The sequence below is a fragment of the Sapajus apella genome, unplaced genomic scaffold, assembly GCF_009761245.1.
Source record: "Sapajus apella isolate SASKATOON/1434 unplaced genomic scaffold, GSC_monkey_1.0 scaffold7, whole genome shotgun sequence".
NCBI lineage: Eukaryota > Metazoa > Chordata > Mammalia > Primates > Cebidae > Sapajus > Sapajus apella.
In genome coordinates, this window is record NW_022436947.1 from 1,874,141 (window position 1) to 1,895,429 (window position 21,289).

General features: G+C 42.5%; 1 protein-coding gene across 1 annotated transcript in view; it reads left to right on the forward strand.

Moving 5' to 3' along the window:
* PARP12 (poly(ADP-ribose) polymerase family member 12) overlaps nucleotides 1-21,289 on the forward strand; it is a 39,240-nt gene that overhangs the window by 7,003 nt on the left and 10,948 nt on the right. Inside the window, exons 4-8 of the mRNA XM_032275633.1 lie at nucleotides 1,132-1,233; nucleotides 8,992-9,115; nucleotides 13,713-13,908; nucleotides 17,628-17,769; nucleotides 20,932-21,028. Of these exons, the coding sequence (XP_032131524.1) occupies nucleotides 1,132-1,233; nucleotides 8,992-9,115; nucleotides 13,713-13,908; nucleotides 17,628-17,769; nucleotides 20,932-21,028 (661 nt within the window). The remainder of the gene's footprint in view (nucleotides 1-1,131; nucleotides 1,234-8,991; nucleotides 9,116-13,712; nucleotides 13,909-17,627; nucleotides 17,770-20,931; nucleotides 21,029-21,289) is intronic.

The window sequence follows — 21,289 nt, forward strand, 5'->3', positions numbered from 1 at the left end:
GTAGCTGACTTTTATATTTAAAAAATTGTCCTCACTGCATTTGTGGTTTTTTTACATTGTTTTCAATTATGTTTTGTTAAGTTCTTTCAGCTGCAGGAAGTCTAGAAGTAGGCAGGTTTTGTATTAAATAGATCTTTAAGAGTATCTTCAGCCTTCGATACAGTTGGATTACAGCCTTATCAGAAATGGAGGAGGGATCCACTGCTCAGTAATGTCAGGTTCAAGAGCAGTCACCGTCGTGGGGAGAGAGGGAGATGACCTTTGCGGTCCCATAGGCCTAGGTTTGGAGGCCCAGCTTGTGAAGTCTCTCAGGGGCTTAAACAAAGGAAAGGGAAGATGAATAACAAAATGACAGGTGACACTAAATAGGGATTGCAAAGTAATTTTATGTGCTCATTTGAGGGTAGCCGGGTGAGGGTAAATGTCATACGTAAAAACTCATTAGCATGGTGCTAGTAAAGGTAAACCAGAAAGGATTTATGTGCCCTTTTTATATTAAGATCCTGATAATTAACCAAAAATTAAGGAGGCTTCATTTTGAAATGTGGATTTTCTATTTATTATTCTTTTCTTGGTATTAGTACCCAATTATGATAGCTCATTAATGAATATTTGCTATATGGCCTCAAATCTAGTTTATAAAAAGTAGCTCTCTGTTTGCCCTCGAGGGTCATCACAACCTTAGGCATAGAAGGAATTGTAAGATGCCTCAACATGTAAGACAGTGGTTCTCCCCTTATTACAAAAGTGTCCCAAGCTTTACCCCTAGAGGTTCTGATTTAGTCATTCTGGGGTGGAATCGGTCTAGGGCAGAATTGGGCATTTGTGTTTTTAAATGGGTCTCTTAATGAATTGGGTGGACGGCCAGAGTTGAGAAAGCAGTCCGTTCATGGAGTCCTAGATTTGGCAAGCAGCTGTGTGGCCTCAGGCTCCCAGCCTGTCCCTACAAAGTAGAGGATCCACCTGTATAGGAGCACTTTCACCCCAAACACCATAGGGCTTTGTGAGCTCACCTTGCCCACTTTTGTTTTGTGCAGAGAGCTGAATGAATCCTCTTTAACTCTCCTTTGTACCTTGAACTAGTTTGACCCCATATCAGAAGCTGATATATCTTTGTGGTGTTTCTTGCAGAAAGAAAAGACAGTTCAGGTTCTGTGTCCCCAAACACTCTTAGCCAGGAGGAGAGTGATCAGATCTGTTTGTACCATATCCGGAAAAGTTGTGGCTTTCAAGGTAAGTTGGAGGAGGCTCCTTCATCCCACTTGTAGTAGGGGTAACTGCTTGTCATTTCCAGAGCTATGCTCTGAAGTCACTCCCGCCCCCCCAAACCCCTTCCACATCCAGAGAGGATCAGGGCTTGGCACTTTGGCCAATGCTGAAGCTCTTTTGTTGGGCAGTAGAAGATGGTAGCTCTTTTGTTGGGCAGTAGAAGATGAGTTTTCAGAAATCAAATGTGGATGATTTTTGGGAACATAACTGGTTCATGCACCAAATGAATGTTAAGTATTGAGCCTTGGACAGCTTAGCATGAGGTCACAGACCTGCACAGGACAGGAAAGTGCTCAGTCTGGTGGGAACAAAGATAAGGGTGATGATAGGCTGAGAGCTGCCTTAGAAACTGGGAAGGACTTCATTGAGACAGAAACAGTTGTATTAGCTCTTAGAGGATGAGTAGTTGTTTAAATTGGGCATTTCTTCTGTATTGATCCAGTGAACAATCCAGTGATCTTTTATCAGAAGCAGCAATTCTGGTGTGCATGTGTGTGTCTGTATTTTCACTAAACCTTTGTTTTCTTCTTAAATGCTGTCCTGGGCTTTGACTGAAGAAAGGTTTGTTCTCAAATTTGGTGACTCCTCTTAAAAAACAACCACCAAAACTTCTTGTTTCATTTTCAGTTTTTAAAACTTACCCAAGCAATTTATGAATACTTTCACTCTGTAAGAGAGTTTGGTCATACAGAGTGAGGCATGAAGTCCCTTCGTCCTTGCCCAAAGGTAAACACTTCCTGTGTGGTTGTGATAATTGTTTTACATATTTTTAAACAGATGGGAGCATGTGATAATGTTATTATTCAGCCTGCATCTTGACATTGTGTCTTAGAGATTTTTTTCCATGTCAGTATGTCAAAGTCCACATCATTTTAAAAACAAATGTGTAGTATTTGATTATAATGATGTTCCATTGAGCATTTAATTACATATATGTGAGTATTTCCATAGATAGATTCCAGGGAATGGAATGGTAGGTTAAAGAATATTTGCCATATATATACATATATATATGTATTCTTTAAAAGCAATATTATTGAGCTATAGTTTACATATTATAAAGTGTACCCATTTTGAATATATAGTTCTGAGTTTTGATGAGTATATATGCTCATGTAACCATCTCTGCAATCAAGATATGGAACAATTCCCTCCCTCTGAAAACATTGTTTTATGCCCCTTTATAATTAATCCTCACCCCCTAGTCTGTCACCCCCAAGGAAGTCCCTGATCTACTTTTTGTCCCAGTAGAGTAGATTTGCATTTTCTAGAATTTCACATAAATGGACTCATACAGTGTGTTCTCTTGTGCCTGGCTTCTCTCATCAGCATGTTTTTGAGATTCAGTCATGCTGGCATATAGATCATTTGTTTCTTTTTATTGCCCAGTAGTATTCCATTGCATGATTGACTGCAATTTGTTTATCCATTCATATGTTGATGAACATTTGGCTTGTTGCCAGGTTTTGACTTTTACAAATAAAACTTCTATTAGTATGTACAAGTTTTCATGTGGATATATGTTTTCATTTCTCTTGGGTAAAGACCTAGACATAGTTGCTGGGTTATGGCCTGTGGTTGATTTTGTAAGAAACTGCCGAACTGTCTTCCAAAACAGATAATAATATTTTATATTCCCACCAGCAACGTATGAGAGTTTCAGTTATTGTATATTCTTGCTAACACTTGGCATTGTCTTTTAAATTTTAGCCATTCTGATCAGCGAGTGATGATGTCTCATTGTGGTTTTAATTTGCATTTCCCTGATGATTAATGATGTTTAACATTTATTTACATGTACTTTTTGGGCATTTGTGTATTTTCTGTGAAGTATCTACTCAGATCTTTTGCCTTTTTTTTTAAATATAAAAGCTTTGCACACATACACACAAAAGGGGTCTTCAAAAAGTTCATGGAAAATGCATATTATGAAAAAATTTTTGCATCAAAATAAATTCATACTAACTTGTAATAACATATCTGAACAGGATCTAGTTTGAGGCACTAAGAAGGATAAGACGTCAATTTGGAAAGAGCCCCTATCAAAGCAACATAAATTTTGCTGCAGTTGAAGCAAGAAAAAATATCAAATTTATGGTGAATCTTGGGTGGAAGAATGACAAAATCATTGATGCTTTATAAAAAAGTTTATGAGGACAATGTCCCAAAGAAATCAGTTTATAAATGAGTAAGTCATTTTAAGAAGGGATGAGAGAATGGTAAAAATGGAGCCATCCACATCAATTTGTGAGGAAGAATTTAAGTTTGTTTGTTCCTTAATTGAAGAAGACCTGTGATGAACAGCACAAACAGTAGCCAACACTAGACATCTTGATTGGTTCAGTTTTTACAATCTGCCAGAAAAATTAAAAATTAAATTTGAGCAATCTTTCTACTCTGGGTGCCAAAACCATTCTGCCTGGATCAGCTGCAGACAAGAGCAGAACTTTCAATGGAAGTTTTAAACAAGTGGGATTAAGATCCTGAAGCATTTCTCTAAAGAATTGTAACAGAAGATGGAACATGTCTTTACCAGTAGGATCCTGAAGACAAAGCACAAAGCAATGGCTTCCAACAGGAAAGTGGCCCAGTCATAGCAGTGGTCAGGAGCAGAAGTCACAGCAACAGTTTTTTGGGATGGTCAAGGCATTTTGCTTGTTGACTTTCTAGAAAGAGCAATAACATCTGTTTATTACGAGAGTGTTTTGAGAAAGCCAAAGCGTTAGCAGTAAAATGCCTAGGAACGCTTCACCAGAGGGTCCTTCCCTACCACCACAAGGCTCCTGCTCATTCCTTATCAATCAAACAAAATTTTGCAAGAGTTTCAATGAGAAATCTTTAGGCACCCACCTCATAGTCCTGATTTTGCTCTTTCTGACTTCTTTTCATTTTCTAATCTTAAAAAATCTTTAGGCCAGGCATGGTGGCTCATGCCTGTAATCCCAGCACTTTGAGAGGCTGAGGCAGATGGATCACTTGAGGTCAGGAGTTTGAGACCAGCCTGGCCAACATGGTGAAACCCTGTTTCTATTAAAAAAAAAAAAAATTAGCTGGGTTTGGTTGGCACATGCCTGAAATCACAGCTACTAGGGAGGATGAGGCAGGAGAATCGCTTGAACACAGGAGGCAGAGGTTGCAGTGAGCTGAGACCATGCCATTGCACTCCAGCCTGGGCAACAGGAGTGAAACTCTTAAAAAAAAACAAAAAATCTTTAAAGGGAACCCATTTTTCTTCAGTTAAAAATGTAGAAAAGACTGGATTGACATGGTTGAATTTCTAGGACCCTCAGTTCTTCATGGATAGACTAAATGGCTGGTATCATCTTTTACAAAAGTGTTCAGGACAAAAGTGTAAAAGATGATACCAGCTATTTAGTCTACCCATGGAGCTTATGTTGAGAAGTAAAGTTTATAGTTTTATTTTTATCTTGTAATTCAATTTTCCATGAGCTTTTTGAAGTCTACTTATATATGTAATATTAACACAGAATTGGGCAGCCATCATTATAGGCAATATGAAAACATTTCAACAACCTCAGAGTAACCCCATCCTCATTAGCAGTCAACTGCCATTCTTCCCTCCCCCTAGTTTCTGATGACTACAGATGGAGGTTCCATCTCTATAGATTTGCTTGGATATTTCATATAAATGGAATCATACAGTATTGGTCTTTTGTGACTGTTATACCCGGTTTTATTGGGTTATTTGATCTCTTACTATTGAGTTGTGTTTTGCATATGATTTATATTGAAGATAGATTCTCCCAATCTTTCATGTTTATTTCCTTTTTTTTTAAATCCATTTATTTAACTTTAGGTGCATACTATATCTGGCATTTCTCCCCATGTTATCCCTCCCCATCATGTTTATTTCCTTTCTAATGTATTTTGAAGAACAGGTATTTTAATAGTGATGTCCAGATAATATTTTTTTCTTTTATGGTTTGTGCTTTTTGTATCCTAAAAATATTTGCCTATTTTAAAACTATGAAATGTTTCTCCTATAGTTTTTTCCTAGAAGTTTTAGAGGCAAGGCGTGTAGGTTAAAATCTAGCTGTGAACGCTTGTTACCTTAACTCTGATCATTCTCTCCTTAGGTATCACTGCTTCTGTGTGAGTTGCTGCCTCTCTTCAAATTGTTTTCCTCGTATGTTAAGTGATTCTTGGTTGTCTGTCATTGGTGCTTGAGAATCCCATATGCCTATTGGTTGAGTTCCACAGGGCTGATTTGGATTCCAGGCCCTCATTCTAGTGATGGTGGGGAAGAGGCAGTAGGCCTTGCTTGGTGGAGTGGGCGGCTGGCATGCAACCTAGGACTGGAGCGGGGGCTTTGGTGATCATCTCATTTGCTTTTCTCTGGCTCTAACCCTTACATTCACACTTAGTTTAACTGGGAAGCACATAGCAACTTGCTTCACACAAGCAAATTAGGGCAAGGGAGTACCTGTGCCGGGGCTCCCATTATTCTCACTGGGATTGACCTGGGTATCTTTCTTGCTCCTCTTTCATCTGACTCGGAATCCTTGATGACCCCAGATCTTTTCTACTTCTGTGCTGTCTTCTGCATGTTTTATCTGCATTTTTCTCTCTCCTTTATATATCGATTTGATTCTCATTACTCCACAGTTTTAGCAATTCTTGAATAATTCTGGTCTTTTATTGCTACTTTTTATTGTTTTCCGGTGCTTTTGGATTTATTCTTCTCTCTGGCCTGTTATTTCAAGGACAATAGGGAGGAAGGGCAGGAGTGGATATGGTGTTTTGTCTGCCAAATTGATTTGATTTCAGTGATTCATTTCCTAGAAAGCCTAGATATTGGAATGCCAGAGTGAGGTGGGGAACATTAGAAGGAGGAAAAAGAAGTTGAGAAAGGGGACAGGAAGACCAGGACAAGGGAAGGGACCTTATGTCTCTACCGCTGTACTGGGACTAGGCCCTGACCAGGCTGCAGTGGTCTATGTGGTGCCTCCTTTCCTGGACACCTTCTAGCTGTGAACAGTGTGGTCTGTAGCTCAGCTTTGATTCAGAATGGAAGCCTCAGGCCTGCTGTTTGATTATAGTGCCTTCCCCTGGTCCCCATGTCCTTCCCAGGGACACATCCGCCCTGGAGGGCCCTATGGAGTGTACCTTCCCCAGGATGTGCCTGCTTGCAGGGAGAGTCTGTCTCAGGCTGTTCATAGTTCACCTGTGCCTGGGGTTTGTAGGTATATAGCATCTGAATACTGAGATGTTCTGGGGAGGTCTTCTGCTCTCATCCCTGATCATTTCCTGTAGTGTCTTCCAGGGAGAGAACAGGAACTCTGATTTGTCATGACCTTGGACCATAGCTATGGTCTTATCTCCTCTGGCACAGCCCTTTAATTACTTGTTGTGTACACACCTGATTGAGAGAGTCCAAGAGGTTCCCTGACCTAGTGAACTGTCCATATTCAAATGGGACAAGTCAGGAGATCTTCAGTCCCTGGTGTGGCTATGTCCAGCCTTGTTGAATTTAGAGGAGAGTTTCCTTGCTTGAGTGTTCTCACCTTGTTCCTTCAGTCCTCTTGGCTTGGCACTCTCTTCTGCCCTGTCTGCTTGGCCCCATGCCTGGTCTATGACAAGCCCAGGTAGCCTCCCACCCTCCTCCATGATACTTCCCCCACCGTGGTGCTTTTGCAGAGCCTGGGAGAGAAGTGACATTGAGATGTGCCCAAAAGAATGCCCACAATTTTAGAAAATTTTAATTTTTTTCAAGTATCAAATTAGTTTCATTATTATTTTGAAATATGAATTTAAAATGTACAAAGGATGCTCAGTAAGAAATAAGTTCCCCTCACACCTGTTTTCTCCAGAACTCAGGTCCCCTCCAAGAAACAGCCGTAATTATCCATTCCTTGAATATCCTCCCATCAAGAATTTATACCTGTACGAGGGTATGTGTCTGTTCAGTTTCCTTCTTACATAGGCACACTAGCTTGGCTTTCTATCTTTTTTCATTTAATTCGATATGTAATTTTTTGGAATATATTATATCTTCTTGTGGTTCAAAGTTCAAAACATGCCAAAATGACAGAAGTCTTCACTCATAACTTTGTCTCTAGCTACCAACTTGCCTCTGCAAGAAATCATGTGCATATGTGTATGTTTAGTCAGAATATTTCTAATCTTATTTTTTTTCTATTTTTTACCCAAATACAGGCATTCTGCACCTTGTTCTCTATCATTCTGTCTTAAAGCATGTATCTTGGAGGTAGCCGCATGTCACAATGCAAAGAGCTTCTCATTCTTTTTCTCTCCTTACTCCCTGTCTGCTCCTGATGCTCCTCTGTGTGGATGTAGCAGAACCTCACATAGGCTGTTGACAGGTAGGGAGAGATGTGGGTAGCGTTCCAGGTGCTGGCAGGTACCAGCAAAGGCAGGGCAGGCAGCATGTGCTTGGAGTGATGGGAGAAGTGAGGATCTGGCTGCCCAGGAGGAAAATGGGGATAGTGAGGGGAGCAGCTCACTGGAAGCTGTAGGTCTGGGCCATTGTGTGGATGTTGGTGGGAGCGTGTTGAGGAAGGAGTGAACATGTTAGCCAGAAGAGACCCAAGAAGCCTGTAACCATGCTGCTGACCTGCCTTCAGTTGGATGTGTTGGAGTTGGGATGGATTTATGGTAGAGATGAATCTGGCTCCATCTTTAATGTGATCTCTGCCCATCCACCTGCCACATGGAGAGTGATATTGAGCAGTCACACTGCCCCCTGCATTGATGAGACCTTTGACCTTCTTGTGATCAGCATCTTACTCTCATAAAATAACATTCATAGATGATATAAACCACCAACATACATATTTATAAAACATTACCAGGTGTGGTGGCTCATGTTTGTAATCCCAGCACTTTGGGAAGCCGTGGTAGGTGGATCACTTGACGCCAGGAGTTCAAGACCAGCCTGGCCAACATGGTGAAACCCTGTCTCTATAAAAAATACAAAAATTAGCTGGGTGGTGGTGCACACCCATAATCCCAGCTACTCAGGAGGCTGAGCCTGGGAGGTTGAGGCTGCCGTGAGCCATGATTGTGCCCGTATGCCCCAGCCTGGGTGACAGAGTGAGACCCTGTCTCAAAAAACAAAAAAAAAGTAAGATCCTGGTAAAACCTGAGACATAAGGAAAATGTATGTCTTAGTCCATTTTCTGTTACTTATAACTGAATACCTGAAACTGGATAATTTATAAAGAAAAGGAATTTGTGTCTTAGCTTTATGGAGGCTGAGAAGTTGAGGGTCAAGGGCCTGCATCTGATGGGGGCCTTCTTGCTGGTGGGACTGCAGAGGCCTGAGGTGCTGCAGGGCATCACATGGCAAGGGGGTTGACCATGCTAGCTCAGGGCTTGCTTCCTCTTATAAAGCCACCAGTTGCACTCTCATGGTAACCCATATACCCATTACTCCATTCATCTATGTCCCAGTCACCTCTTAAAGGCCTTACCTCTCAATCGTATCACATTGGGGATTAGGTTGTAACATGAGTTTTCGAAGGGACAGACATTTAAATCATAGCAATGTACATAATAAAATACAAAAAGTGTTTCCATATCTCAATGCTCAGGCAGTCCTGCACTGAAAAAACAGACTCTATCACACATTTCCAGAATGTTGCCAGGTCAGTGGGCAGGACCATACCTGTTGACAACCACAAGGCTAGGGCATGCTGTGTATTGCCAAGCTACCTCACTCCTTTATGTTTTTTATTTTAGATAAATGCAATAGAGTTCATTTCCATTTGCCGTATCGATGGCAATTCTTGGATGGAGGCAAGTGGAAGGATTTGGACAAAATGGAGCTTATTGAAGAGAAATACTGCAATCCCAGAATAGAAAGGTAAGAAATATGTGTCTTGTCTCTGCTTTGTGCCTGGCCTTCTGTGTGCAGTGAAGGCAGTTTTGCTTTTGGTGGCTCTGTTCTCCCACTTCTCTCCTTCCAGAGAGGAGCAATGGGAAAAGGAGAAGATGGTACCAAGACCAAGTATTAAGTTCTCAATTATTTGGTGCTGGAATTGATCAAGTACATATGTACTCATTATTATAGAAAAGTGAAAGGTGATCATTTCTGTTTGTGAAATTTTAGCCTTTGGCCTGTATAGCCAGACTGCTGAACTGCTGTTTATGGTTTAACCTTTAACTTTTTTGATTTTTCCAGTCATGTCCTAGTATTTTCCCTCAATTCAGAGGAAATAGGGAATTCCCAGATAGCCTTATTTTAAAATACTTAACATATTTTGCATTGAGCTTGCTTAAATATGTTGCCAAGAAGAGAATTAGAGCCTACTTTTTGAGTGTATAAAATAAATTTGCACTTAGAGTGCAATTACGTGGAAATTGCTATTGGTAAAGTATGTGAAACCAATTACTCCCATTAGGAGGATTAAATGGCTCACATACCAACCCTAGTCTTTCTGAGGCAAAATTTACGCACAGTGAAGAGCCCAGATATTAAGCATACAGTTCAGTAAGTTTTGACAAATGCATACACTTATGTAGCTAGCATTCTGATTGAGATATGGATCATTTGCCTTACCCCATCTCCTCATGCCTCCTTCCAGTCAGTGCTCACTCCCATCGCTCACCACTGTTCTGACCTCTGTCACCTGAGACCTCTGTCTTGCCTTTTGTTGAACCTCATATAAATAGAACCACACAGTATGTACTGTTGTGTCTGGCCTCTTTCACTCAGATTCTCCACCTTCCAAATGGGCAAACTGTAAAGACAGATACTTCCCAACAGAGGAAGCACAAATGGCCAGTAATGGGTGGATCTGGATTTATATCTGCCACTCATCATAATTGTTGCTGTGATCCACGTTTTGTATATTTCTTTTCTCTTTTTGATCTTCTGTTAGATTTTTTTCCTCATTTGGCTTTTTCTCCTTTATTTGTTTGGAAATTATATACTGAATTTTTATTTTTTCAGTGGCTGCCCAGGAAATCTAAACAGACTCTTTATCTTAGCAGACTTTTAGTGTAACAACTTAAGCTAATCAGTGCCTCTTGTCATTCTCTCAAACAATGAAAGAACCTTGGACACTTGAATTCTGACTAGTTTCATTCAAACTTATTTACAAATTATATGCATTTGACCAGGTTATTTAACCTTATTTTACCTCAGTTTTACTCTACGTTAAGTAGATAAAATAATGGTTTCTACATCATCAGGTTATTTTGAGAATTAAATAGTTAATATACATAAAACACTCAGAACAGTGCCAGGCACATAAGATGTGGGTCGAAGGCAGCAGCTCATGCCTGTTATCCCAGTGCTTTGGGAGGCTGAAGTGAACAGATTGCTAGAGGCTAGGAATCCACGACTAGCCTGGGCAACAGAGAGCGACCCTGTCTCTACGAAACATTTTTTTAAAAATTAGCTGAGCATGGTGATGCATGCCTGTGGTCCCAGCTACTCAGGAAGCTGCAGAGGGAACTCCATTTCAGCCCAGGAGTTTGAGGCTGCAGTGAGCTGTGATTGCGTCACTGCACTCCAGTCTGGGTGACAGCTAGATCTTGTCTCTATGTTAAAAAAAAAAAAAAAAAAAAAAAAATGCACTGTATGTATTACTGCTATAGTATTTTTAATTTCAGGGGTTAGAAATTCATATTGTTTTAGGCAGTCAGTATTTATTTAAACTTACACAATTATTTTGTTTCTTACTCACCATTCCTTTGCTCACACTTCTGCTTGTTTATCATTTTCCTTCTTTAAGTTCCTCTGTTGGAGGTTGCTTTATTGCGAGTTTGGAGGTAATTGTGTTTTTTGTTAGTCTGAAAGAGTTTTTATTTCCTTCTCATTCTTGAAAGATAGGTTTACTGGGTATTCTCTCTCAACTCTTCAAAGATTATTTCATTGTTGTCTGGATTCCATTGCTTCTACTTAGAAGTTAGCTATCAGCCTAAATCGAGATGGTGCTAGTTCATTTCTTAGGGCTGCTATAACAGGTTACCATGAACTTGATGGCTTAAAACAACAGACATTTATTTTGTCACAGTTCTGGAGGCTAGAAGTCCAAACTGAAGGTGTTAGCAGGGCCATACTCTGTCTGAAGGTTTTATAGGCAGATCCTTTCTTGCCTCCAGGATTCTGATGCTTAGAAATCCTTGGCATGCCTTGGCTTGTAGACACATCATTCCAATCTCAGCCTCTGTTGTCACGGGATATTCTCCCATGTGTCTGTGTTTAAATTTCCCTCGTCTTAAAATGACATCAGTTTTGGATTAGGGTCCACTCAAATCCAGTATGATGTCATCTTAACTTGATCACATCTGCAAAGACCCTGTTTCCAAATGAGATCACATTCACAGGTACCAGGGGTTAGACCTTTAACATATCTTCTTGGGGACACAGTTCAGTCCAGTATAGTTGATAGTCTGTTTCTTCTCTCCAGTTGCTTTTAATATCTTGTCATTCTTTGGTGCCGTGCAGTTTCACCAAGATCTGTGTGTGGATTTAAAGAATTTGTGCAACTCATGTTTTGTTGTGCTTTCTGAGTTCCTCAGCCATGATCTCCTTAAGTATTCCTTCTCTGGAATTATCATTAGATATATGGTGAGGTCTTCCCACTTTATCTTTTATGTCTTCTAACTTCTCTTTTATTCTCTTTCTAAACTCTGCTGGATTTCTTCCCCTCAGGCTCTCAGTTCATTACTTCACCCTCTTCTGAGATGCAGTGTGTCCTATCAAAGTATGATTTTAAAATTTCAGTTAATTTACTTACTTTTAAAAGTTCTAAGGCTGGGCGCGGTGGCTCACGCCTGTAATCCCAGCACTTTGGGAGGCTGAGGAGGGTGGATGGCTTGAGGCCAGGGTTCAAGACCAGTCTGGCCAACATGGTGAAACTCTGTACAAAAAAAATACAAAAATTTGGCGTGGTGGTGCATGCCTGTTATCCCAGCAACTCCTTGGGAGGCTGAGGCAGGAGAATCGCTTGAATCTGGGAGCTAGAGATTGCAGTGAACTGAGATTGTGCTACCGCACTCCAGCCTGGGTGACAGGGCGAGACTCTGTCTCAAAAAATAAAAAATTAAAATAAATAAATAAAAAAGGAAAAGAGGAAAAAAAGTTTTGGAGGGAGTGGAAGGAGAAAGAAAATAATAATGAAAAAAGTAAAAGCTCTATTTTTTTCTTTAAATTTACCCAATTTTGATAGTCTCTTGATTCTTACTCATACTTTTGATGCTCAATTCCTTTTTAAAAAACACATCACATATATTTGCGTCTAAGAATACTAATGTTAGTAGTTCATGGTGATCTGATTTTGTTTTTGCTGACTTTTGCTCATAGTGTCTCTGTTTCCACGTTTTGTGACTTACTTGATTTGACCTCATGTTTGATGGAAATTTCTTTAGAAATTCTTTTGAGGCCTGAGTTGAAGGTCAGTTCCTCCAGAGGAATTTGTGTTTGCTTCTATGAGAAGTGCTACCCTGGGTCATCTTTGCAACTAATAATCACAAAATGTGAACCAGGCTAAAACTTCTGTGAGGCTTGAATGATTTATGAGTTCTCGGAAGAATTTTTTCCTCCTTTATCCAGAACCAACATTAATATAGGGAGGTTTCCTTGCCAGATGTCTTTGCAAGGCAAGTCCCCTCTCCAGTCCCCCTTTACTAAGGTGGGTCATCTTTTAGGGTCCTGGTTTTATGCAGAGATGTCTCTTTTGAGATTCAGCCTCTTGCCTTACTCAGACCCCGCATTTGTTTCCTGTTTCCCCTTTGTGGCTAAAGCCTAGGCTCCCTGTCATTACTTATAGACACTGCCCTGCGATAGCTCCTGGCTGTTGCCCTCCCCTCCCCTCTCCTCCCTTCCCCTCTCCAGTTTCCTACCTTCCCTTTGGTTTTCAGGCAGTACTGCGTTTAGAAAGGGAGTGTGTCCTGGTGGCTCAGGTGCAGGCTGTGCAGCCCAACTGCCCACCTGAAAGGCCAGCTGTCGCACTGACTAGCTGTTTGACCTTGAACCGCCTTCTTCACCTTCTTGAGCTTCTGTTTTCTCGTCTGTGAAGTGGAGATAATAGTCTCAATCTCATAGGGTTATGAAAATGTCATCTCCTAATACATATAAAATACTTAATGCAGGGTCTGGTTCACACAATAAACAGCATGTGTTAACTATTGTTTTTTTTGGCTTCTAAGGACTTCCCTTTCTTGCCAGCTCAGCAGTGCATTAAAAAAAAAAAAAGTTTTAACCAGCATCTTCTGCATTTTGTACTGAGAGGAGTTTTCATCATAACCAGTCTTCCACATTATCTTGATTTTGATACCTTTATACCTCCAAACTGATCTGAAAAAGCAGTTTCCCCTGCCTCTGGAAACTTTTTCTAAAATGCGCATGTCATATTTACTATTCATGCCTTCCAGCTGTGTGTTCTCATGCTCAGGGACCTGTGTCTGCTTGGCTGGTGGGATTTTTAGCCTGCTTCTGCTTTCTTTTGTAGGATCCTGTGCCCTGAGTCACCGGGTGCTGTTCACATCGATTGTCTGAACTTTAACTCCATGACTTTCGGTGCTACCCAGGCTCGCCGCCTCTCCACGGCCTCCTCTGTCACCAAACCTCCACACTTCATCCTCACCACTGAGTGGATTTGGTACTGGAGTGATGAGTTTGGTTCTTGGCAGGAATATGGAAGACAGGTAAGTGTGATGGAAAGAGGATGAGTGTTTTGTCCTAAGGATCTGTAAGGGTGGAGCCAAACAAGAGCCCCGGTATTGTTTTCTGGGGCATCCGTGAGAGAGCCGAGGATCCCCAGGTCCCAGTGTGACTCACTTGCTTTGGGAGAATTATGGCAAAAATAGATAAGTTGGAGTTTATTTGTATGAGCTTTCATCTTTGAAGAGCTTCCATCTGTTGGCTCATGAGAACTGAATGACAAATTTGTGGTGCGATCAAGCTTCTTCATTGGTTTCATTAAATAGGATAGAAAGATGCTTCTCTTGTTGAACAGGTAACTTAATCCCAGAGCTGGTGTGTGTGTGTGCAAGGGTGTTTGTGTAACTGTGGTACAGAGGTAAAGGCTTTTCAGACCGGTGACCAGTTGTCTGCCATTTCTGCAACTTTAAAGAAGGTAGGCAAATATAAGAAAATTGATTTATATCATGTATAGATTTGGAATTCAAGTCAAATAACAAAAACTAGCTGCTGTCAATTAATTCACAGGTGTTTGTGGATGAGTCAGATTAAAGGCAGTCCGCTGCTCACTTATAGAAGTACAAGTTTAAGCTGGGCATGGTGGCTCATGTTTATAATCCCAGCACTTTGGGAGGCCAAGGCGGGTGGATCACTTGAGGTCAGGAGTTCAAGACCAGCCTGGTCAACATGGCAAAACCCCATCTCTACTAAAAATACAAAAATTGGCCAGACATGGTGGCACACACCTGTGATCCCAACTAGTCAGGAGACTGAGGTATAAATGAAAATCACTTGAACCTGGGAGGCAGAGGTTGCAGTGAGCAAAGATCACACCACTGTACCCCAGCCTGGGCAAAAGAGTGAGACTCTGTCTTAAAAAAAAAAAAAGAAGTATAACTTAGGGAAGGCACCATTGATAAAGAACACCCCTCTCCAAAATGAAAATTGATAGGTATTTGTAATCTTCGGGGTTGTAAGAGGCTATAATGAAGCTTTAGTTTCTTGTTCTTAACTGCACTCAGAATGCCTTTTTCCTCTGGTGACACTTTAAGCTCCATGAGGGCAGGGACTTTTTCTTTTGCCCCATTGTATCCTTTGTGTAGAATGATGCATACATAGCTGGTCCTCAGGAAATAGACATTGGCCGTTGGAAGGGGGAGGGTGTTGCTAAAAGTGTCTGCTGGTCAGCTGGAGATGGTCACTCTCAGCGATGACCTCACTGCCTCACATTCCTTCCTCTCCCCTCTGTTCACCTGCTCCCCTCTTGCCAGCACCAGTCCTCCTTGCTTGCTGCTCTGTCCTGCCTGCCTTTCCTACCTGTCTCCCTTTCATGGGTGGCCTGGGACTCTCTCTGACCTGCCCTGTGGGCCTCGTCCAGGTAGGCTCTCTGGGTTTGGTCAGGAGTGTGAGGAGAAGAGGCTGTGGCCTGGCATGGAGGAGGGGGAGAGGACAACTGTCCCATCACACTTCGTGAATCCCAGCTTTCCTTGTGACGAGATGGAGGGACAGATGGCAGGCGCAAGGCACTTAGCACATGTGACCATCACTTTCATTTTGTTTGGGGATCTGCCTGGCTTCTTGGGGGAGACCCCTGGTTGCTGAATGAGATGACACAGGGCTCTGGGCAACCCATGCAAAGGTAGGGTTCCCTGGTGGTGGTTTCAGATCGAATCATCACAGCTCTGTGGGCAGGGCCTTTCTCCTCCAGCCAACCAACACCTGGAGCTTCCCCCTTTCTCTCCTGTGCTCCTCCTCCTTTGTGGCAGTGCAGAAACTCATCGCAAGCAGTTTGAGAATCTCTGGGGAGGAACAGTGTGTGGATGTTATTGATACGCCACGTGGTGGTGGGGGCGTAGAAACACGTGTAGGCCTGGCGGCCTCAGGCTGGACGGCCTAGGATGATCTGGTTCTTCTTGTCTTCCCTTTCCTACACGTTTCTGGTGTAACCCCACATTTGGGTTTCTTTTTTAGTTTTCTGCTAATTGCCACTTCAAAACAGTTTTCTCTTGATTCCCAGAAAAGCTAAGATTTTTCTGTCTGAGCCCAGGAAGTACTCCAACATCTCACATCAAAAAGAGATACCTGCTGGTCCTGCCATAGGACACGTGGGAATCTGTCATTCCTTCCACATCTGACTGGTGCCTCCAGGAGCTAAACCCAGACCTTTCTCAGCCTCACACATGATGTGGCTGCCATTGTTAGTTTCTCCTTCCAAACATCCCACTGGGGGCAAAAAATCCTTTGCTTTTTGCTTTCTGCTCATCCACCTGTATCTTCCCTCCCGCTGTGACCACCCATCTGCAGCGATTCTGACTGGAGGCCTGGGGCAGGGGCAGGATGCCGGCCTCTGACTGCTGCTTCTCCTCTCTGTTTCGCTGGCTCCCCACTTCATTTCCTCAGGCCCAAAGGGGAGGGATTGTTTTCTTTTCCCTTCCCCTTGTTGTCTGAAAGGGATTTTTATGCCACATCCTTTTCCTCCCAGACTCTAGTATAATGGTTTGGTTTTGAAGGAGGAGAGTTCAGAGAGAGAAACTTAGGCACCAGTATGACACTGTAAACTAGGAGGCTGCTTTACAAACCATTATACCTCTTATTCCTGCCCTTCATGGCCCTTATGGGGCCACCTCATTGTTGTCCCTTGGGCTTGGGCCTGGCTCAGATGTTTTTTTCTTCCAAGAAGGCTTTGCTGGATCAGACCCTTTCTTGGTCATTCTTAGTTGCCCCACTCAGAGTCTAGAGCACCCATGAGACCTGTGTGGGACCTTGTGTTTGACGCTTTGAAATGTCTGCATACTTTTTGTTCCTCTCCTCCATTGCTGGGCTCAGTTGCCCAGAGGCATGGGTGAATCTTGTCTCACTTGTTGTTCGGCTGGTAGCACCTAAAGCTTGTGACATAGGAAGACTAGGATGGCAGCAGTAGGGGGAATAGGAAAATTGACAGGGACAGAAGGAGTTAATTACAGGTTCAATAACTTTGATTTTAGTTGTCAACGTAATGTCAAATTTAATAAGAACAGTATGATAGTAACATTTATTGAGTATGTTTTGTTCCGGGCACTGTACTAAGTGCTTTGCATGCCTTACTTAAATAATTTCTCCAACCCTGTGAGGATGATATATAAAGGGATGAATATGGCATAAGTATTATTGTTATTCACATTACAAGCTTGAGATAACAGAGGCTCAGGGAGGTTAAGATAACTTGCCAAAGTTATAGAGCCAGCAGGTTTGGGAGGCAGAATTTAAACTCAGTCTAACCTAAGGTATGAGATTTCCTGTAGCTAATTGTAGAAGGAGAGGGATTGAAATGGATAATTAAAAAAATAGAAGAATGCTCCTAGGGACCAGAAAAAGAAAACCACAAGGAAGAGGACCGAACTCTGATTCAGGATGGTGGGAACATGAATAGACGGGTAAGAGGAGCCTGGCCCGGGCTGTCCAGTCAGGCAGCACTCAGGAAGTTGCTGTTGCTCTTCCACCAGCATTTGAGCTGCTGTTGCGTCCTCCATCCTAGGTGACTTGAGCACCCTCCCTTCTGTTGTTCCCATTCCTGTCGTCCTGCTTGGCAGGACCCATATTTGCTGCCTTGTGTTTGCTAGGGCAGCTTCAGGAGACAGTCACTGTCCACCGTGAGCATGTCTGAAATGTGGCGTGGGTGCCACCAGTGTCTTTCCTCATCACCGCTGGTTCTTGCCTTCATAAAGTGTCTGACTTTCCCTCACAGGGCACAGCACACCCCGTGACCTCTGTCAGCAGTAGCGACGTGGAGAAGGCCTACCTGGCCTACTGTGCACCGGGTTCTGCCAGCCAGGCAGCCACCCTGCAGTTCCAGGCTGGAAAGCACAACTACGAGTTAGACTTCAAAGGTATCCTCTGCCCCTGCCCTCACCCCGCAGAGCCTGTCTGTGTTGGCTCTGTCTCTCCACCTTAACCCTGGAGGAGCTGTGTGTACACACCAAGGGCCTGGGTGGGTACAGGAAAGAAAAGCAAGGTACACCCGTGTAGAACGGGAGACAGACCCGGAAACAGATGACACTGGCCCTGTGCAGTTGAGGAAGAGCTGCATCAAGGGTGTGAGGAGAATGGACCCCAGGAGGAGCAGGAGCCCCAAGTGTGGAGGACAAGCATACAGCATGCATGCAGTATGGTTATCCTGCTGTGTCCGAGGACTAACCTTAGTCCCTGACAGGTGTCACAGCAGCTCCGCTGTACAGCGTCTGCTTTTCACTGCCTGCTGTGGCAGTGCTGCTGCCATCTTTTTTTTTTTTTTTTTTTTTGAGACAGAGCCTTACTTTGTCACCCAGGCTGGAGTGCAATGGTGTGATCTCAGCTCACTGCAACCTCTGCCTCCTGGGTTCAACCGATTCTTGTGCCTCAGCCTCCCCAATAGCTGGTATTACAGGCATGAGCCACCACAACTGGCTAATTTTTTGTATTTTTAGTGGAGATAAGGTTTCATCATGTTGGCCAGGTCTCGAATTCCTGTCTTCAAGTGATCTTCGTGCCTTGACCTCCCAAAGTGCTGGGATTTCATGCCTGAGCCACCGCACCTGACTGCTGCCATCTTTTCTGTAGGCGACTTTGACATTGATGAGTTTAACGCAGGGTAGGACACAGAGTAGTTAAAAGTCCCCGGGAAACAGATTTTCATGCACTCATGGTGTCCTGAGGCTGGGGCTGAAATGTTTTGTCCTAGTTGCCTTAACACACAGAAATAGGTCACCCTTTGGCCAGTTCCTCCAAGTGGCTGATTTGTGAGAATTTTTTAAGTTTTACTTTTACTTTAGTTTCTCTTAAGCCATTTCCACATGAGTATATTGGTCCAGCTTTATTCAGTTCCATTTTGCCTGTATTTCACATTTTACACTCTGAGTCCTTCTGAATGTTCAGCATTTTATAAGGGAGTAAGTGGCCTTCCTTTAAACACAGTTTATGGTTTTCTTTATTTTTGCAGACCTTTATTCTATGTGGAGTGTAGCGAAGTGTCTGGGAATTACCCTAGAACTACTTTGGCTGCCTGTATTTGGCCTTGGTTTTGCTTGTGGTTTTGTGGCACTTGTGGTTTTGCTTAAGGCAGATCACTGCCCCCTTGACATGCCTTTACAGAGAAGCTTATTCTCTAGAGTGCGAACCGCCTCTGCTGGAGAGTGCCAGCCATATGTGGTCTGGTTTGCTTTCCATGGCCTGACGTATACCAGTGCATGAAAGGGGACAGTGAGAGCATACACAGCAATCAAATTAGGACTGCCTTGGAGGTAGGGGCTGTGTGGCAAGCACGCATCTGACTGCTGCTGACAGCAATCTAAAATATTTCTTTGAAATATCTAGAAAATATCAAAAGAGATATGTCACAAATGTCACATACCACCTTTATCATTCTGAACCTGGGCCACACCCTGGGGACATAACAGAACCTCATGATAGGGATGGGGAAGAGCACAGTGCAGTTTATGATTCCTCCAGACCAACCACAGCCAATTTGAGTCCATTTGAGTGGGCACAATTTTTTTTTGGTAGGTAAATAACAGAATCCACAAAAGAAGCTTGAGATGAATTGGCTTCTTTCCCCCCCAACTTCACTACTAAATATAAAGTCTCAAAGCAAACTGCCACACACATTAGCTATTTATGAGGAAGCAAGTACATTTAAAACACAAAATAGCCCAAATGACTTGTTCTGAAATTTCAGGGACAGTTCAGTTCTGTCCTTTTAGGGATTCTTGTCACAAATGATTCACTCAAAGCAAATGCCAGGATTCCAGAGGCAGAATTCTAGCATCCTGTTAGCTGGTGTTAGGCAGGGCAGAATCTCCCAAAGGCAGGCTGTAGCCTAGGATATACTCTGGAAGCGTAAATTAGGGAAAAGGCCTCACTTTAACTCTGTCCATAGAAGGGTAATTTACTCTGTCCATAGAAGAATGTGTCTAACACATGTTTAGACAGTCCACATTTCTTGGCTCACTTTTAATTTCACCAGTGAAAGCCATTTAAGATTCATCACAGTTAGCCATTAGACCAGTATCACCCATTTAAATATGCCAGTGAGAATGGTCTTGATGGGCAGGTGAGTAGTGGGTAACAGAAGGGGTCATGGTTGCTGCATCTGGATCATGGGCTCTGAATGAGAATGTCGGTGGGCCTCCAGGAATGATGACCATCTGGGCTGCAGTGTAAGACACACACACTTGGATAGCCATACAGTTTATGCTCAAGTGCAATAAGGCTAACTCTGGACATATTAAAATGTTTTTTAAATGAAAATAAAATTAGCTGGGCATGGTGTCGTACACCTGTAGTCCCAGCTACTTGGGAGGCTGAGGTGGGAGGATTACTTGAGCCAGTGAGTTGAAGGTGCACTTGGGCAACAAAGCAAGACCCCATCTCTTTAAAAAAAAAAAAACAAAAAAAAAAAGTAAGACTTGAGAGGGTGTTCCTGGTGGGCAGGGACATGACAAACACTTCTAGGTATTTGTCATTTTTCAACTTGAGGGGTCAGTTCCCCCAACTCCAAATCCTCAGGTTGAATATGGGATTCTTGAGGGTGGAGAAGCAAGAAATTTGTTTATTAAAGATATTATTGGTTTAGAAAGGTTGATGAATACTGCCATAATTTAACTAAAAAAAGTCATAAAACTTATATTCACTGTGAATCCCTCTAATTCAAAACGTGGTAGTTTGGTCTCAGGCTGGGCTGAGTCTTTTTTATATCCAAGCTGGGAAAAATTGCTAAGCAAAATAATGGTTTAAACAAGATTGGAAGCAACAATTTAAAAGCACTCATGTATAATTGATATGTCAATTACTAATCATTCCTCTATTCATTAAACCCAGTCTCCTAAGGATACCTATTTTCTTTATGAATATTTGAAATGTGTAAAATGGCCTTATTTTTTTAACAGACTAATTCTGGGCTTTACACATTTGGTTAAGCTTTCAAATCTGTCTAATTTGTGTTTATAAAACATTGCCATCCTGTGTGTATGTATATATATATATATTTTTTTTTTCACTGGTTATGTTTTTTTCAGCCTTCATTCAGAAAAACCTGGTCTATGGCACAACTAAAAAGGTTTGCCGCAGACCCAAGTATGTGTCTCCCCAGGATGTGACGACCATGCAAACCTGGTAGGTGGCAATAAGGGGCATGGTACTTAACATGTAATCAGCTGGGGGCGTGCTCTGCAGCGGCCACAGAAAGCCTGCCGCAGACAGCACTCGGGTACTCGCTGGCTTGTACAGAGAAGAGCTCCTGCAGTCTGTTACCGTTTTGTCTTCTTCTAGTGGGACCAGAGTGGGAATTACCCTGTGGGTCGAAGCTTTGTGATGCATAATTAGAAGGCTGCCTGTGGCGATCCACAATAATTCCATGGAAAAGACAGACTCTGA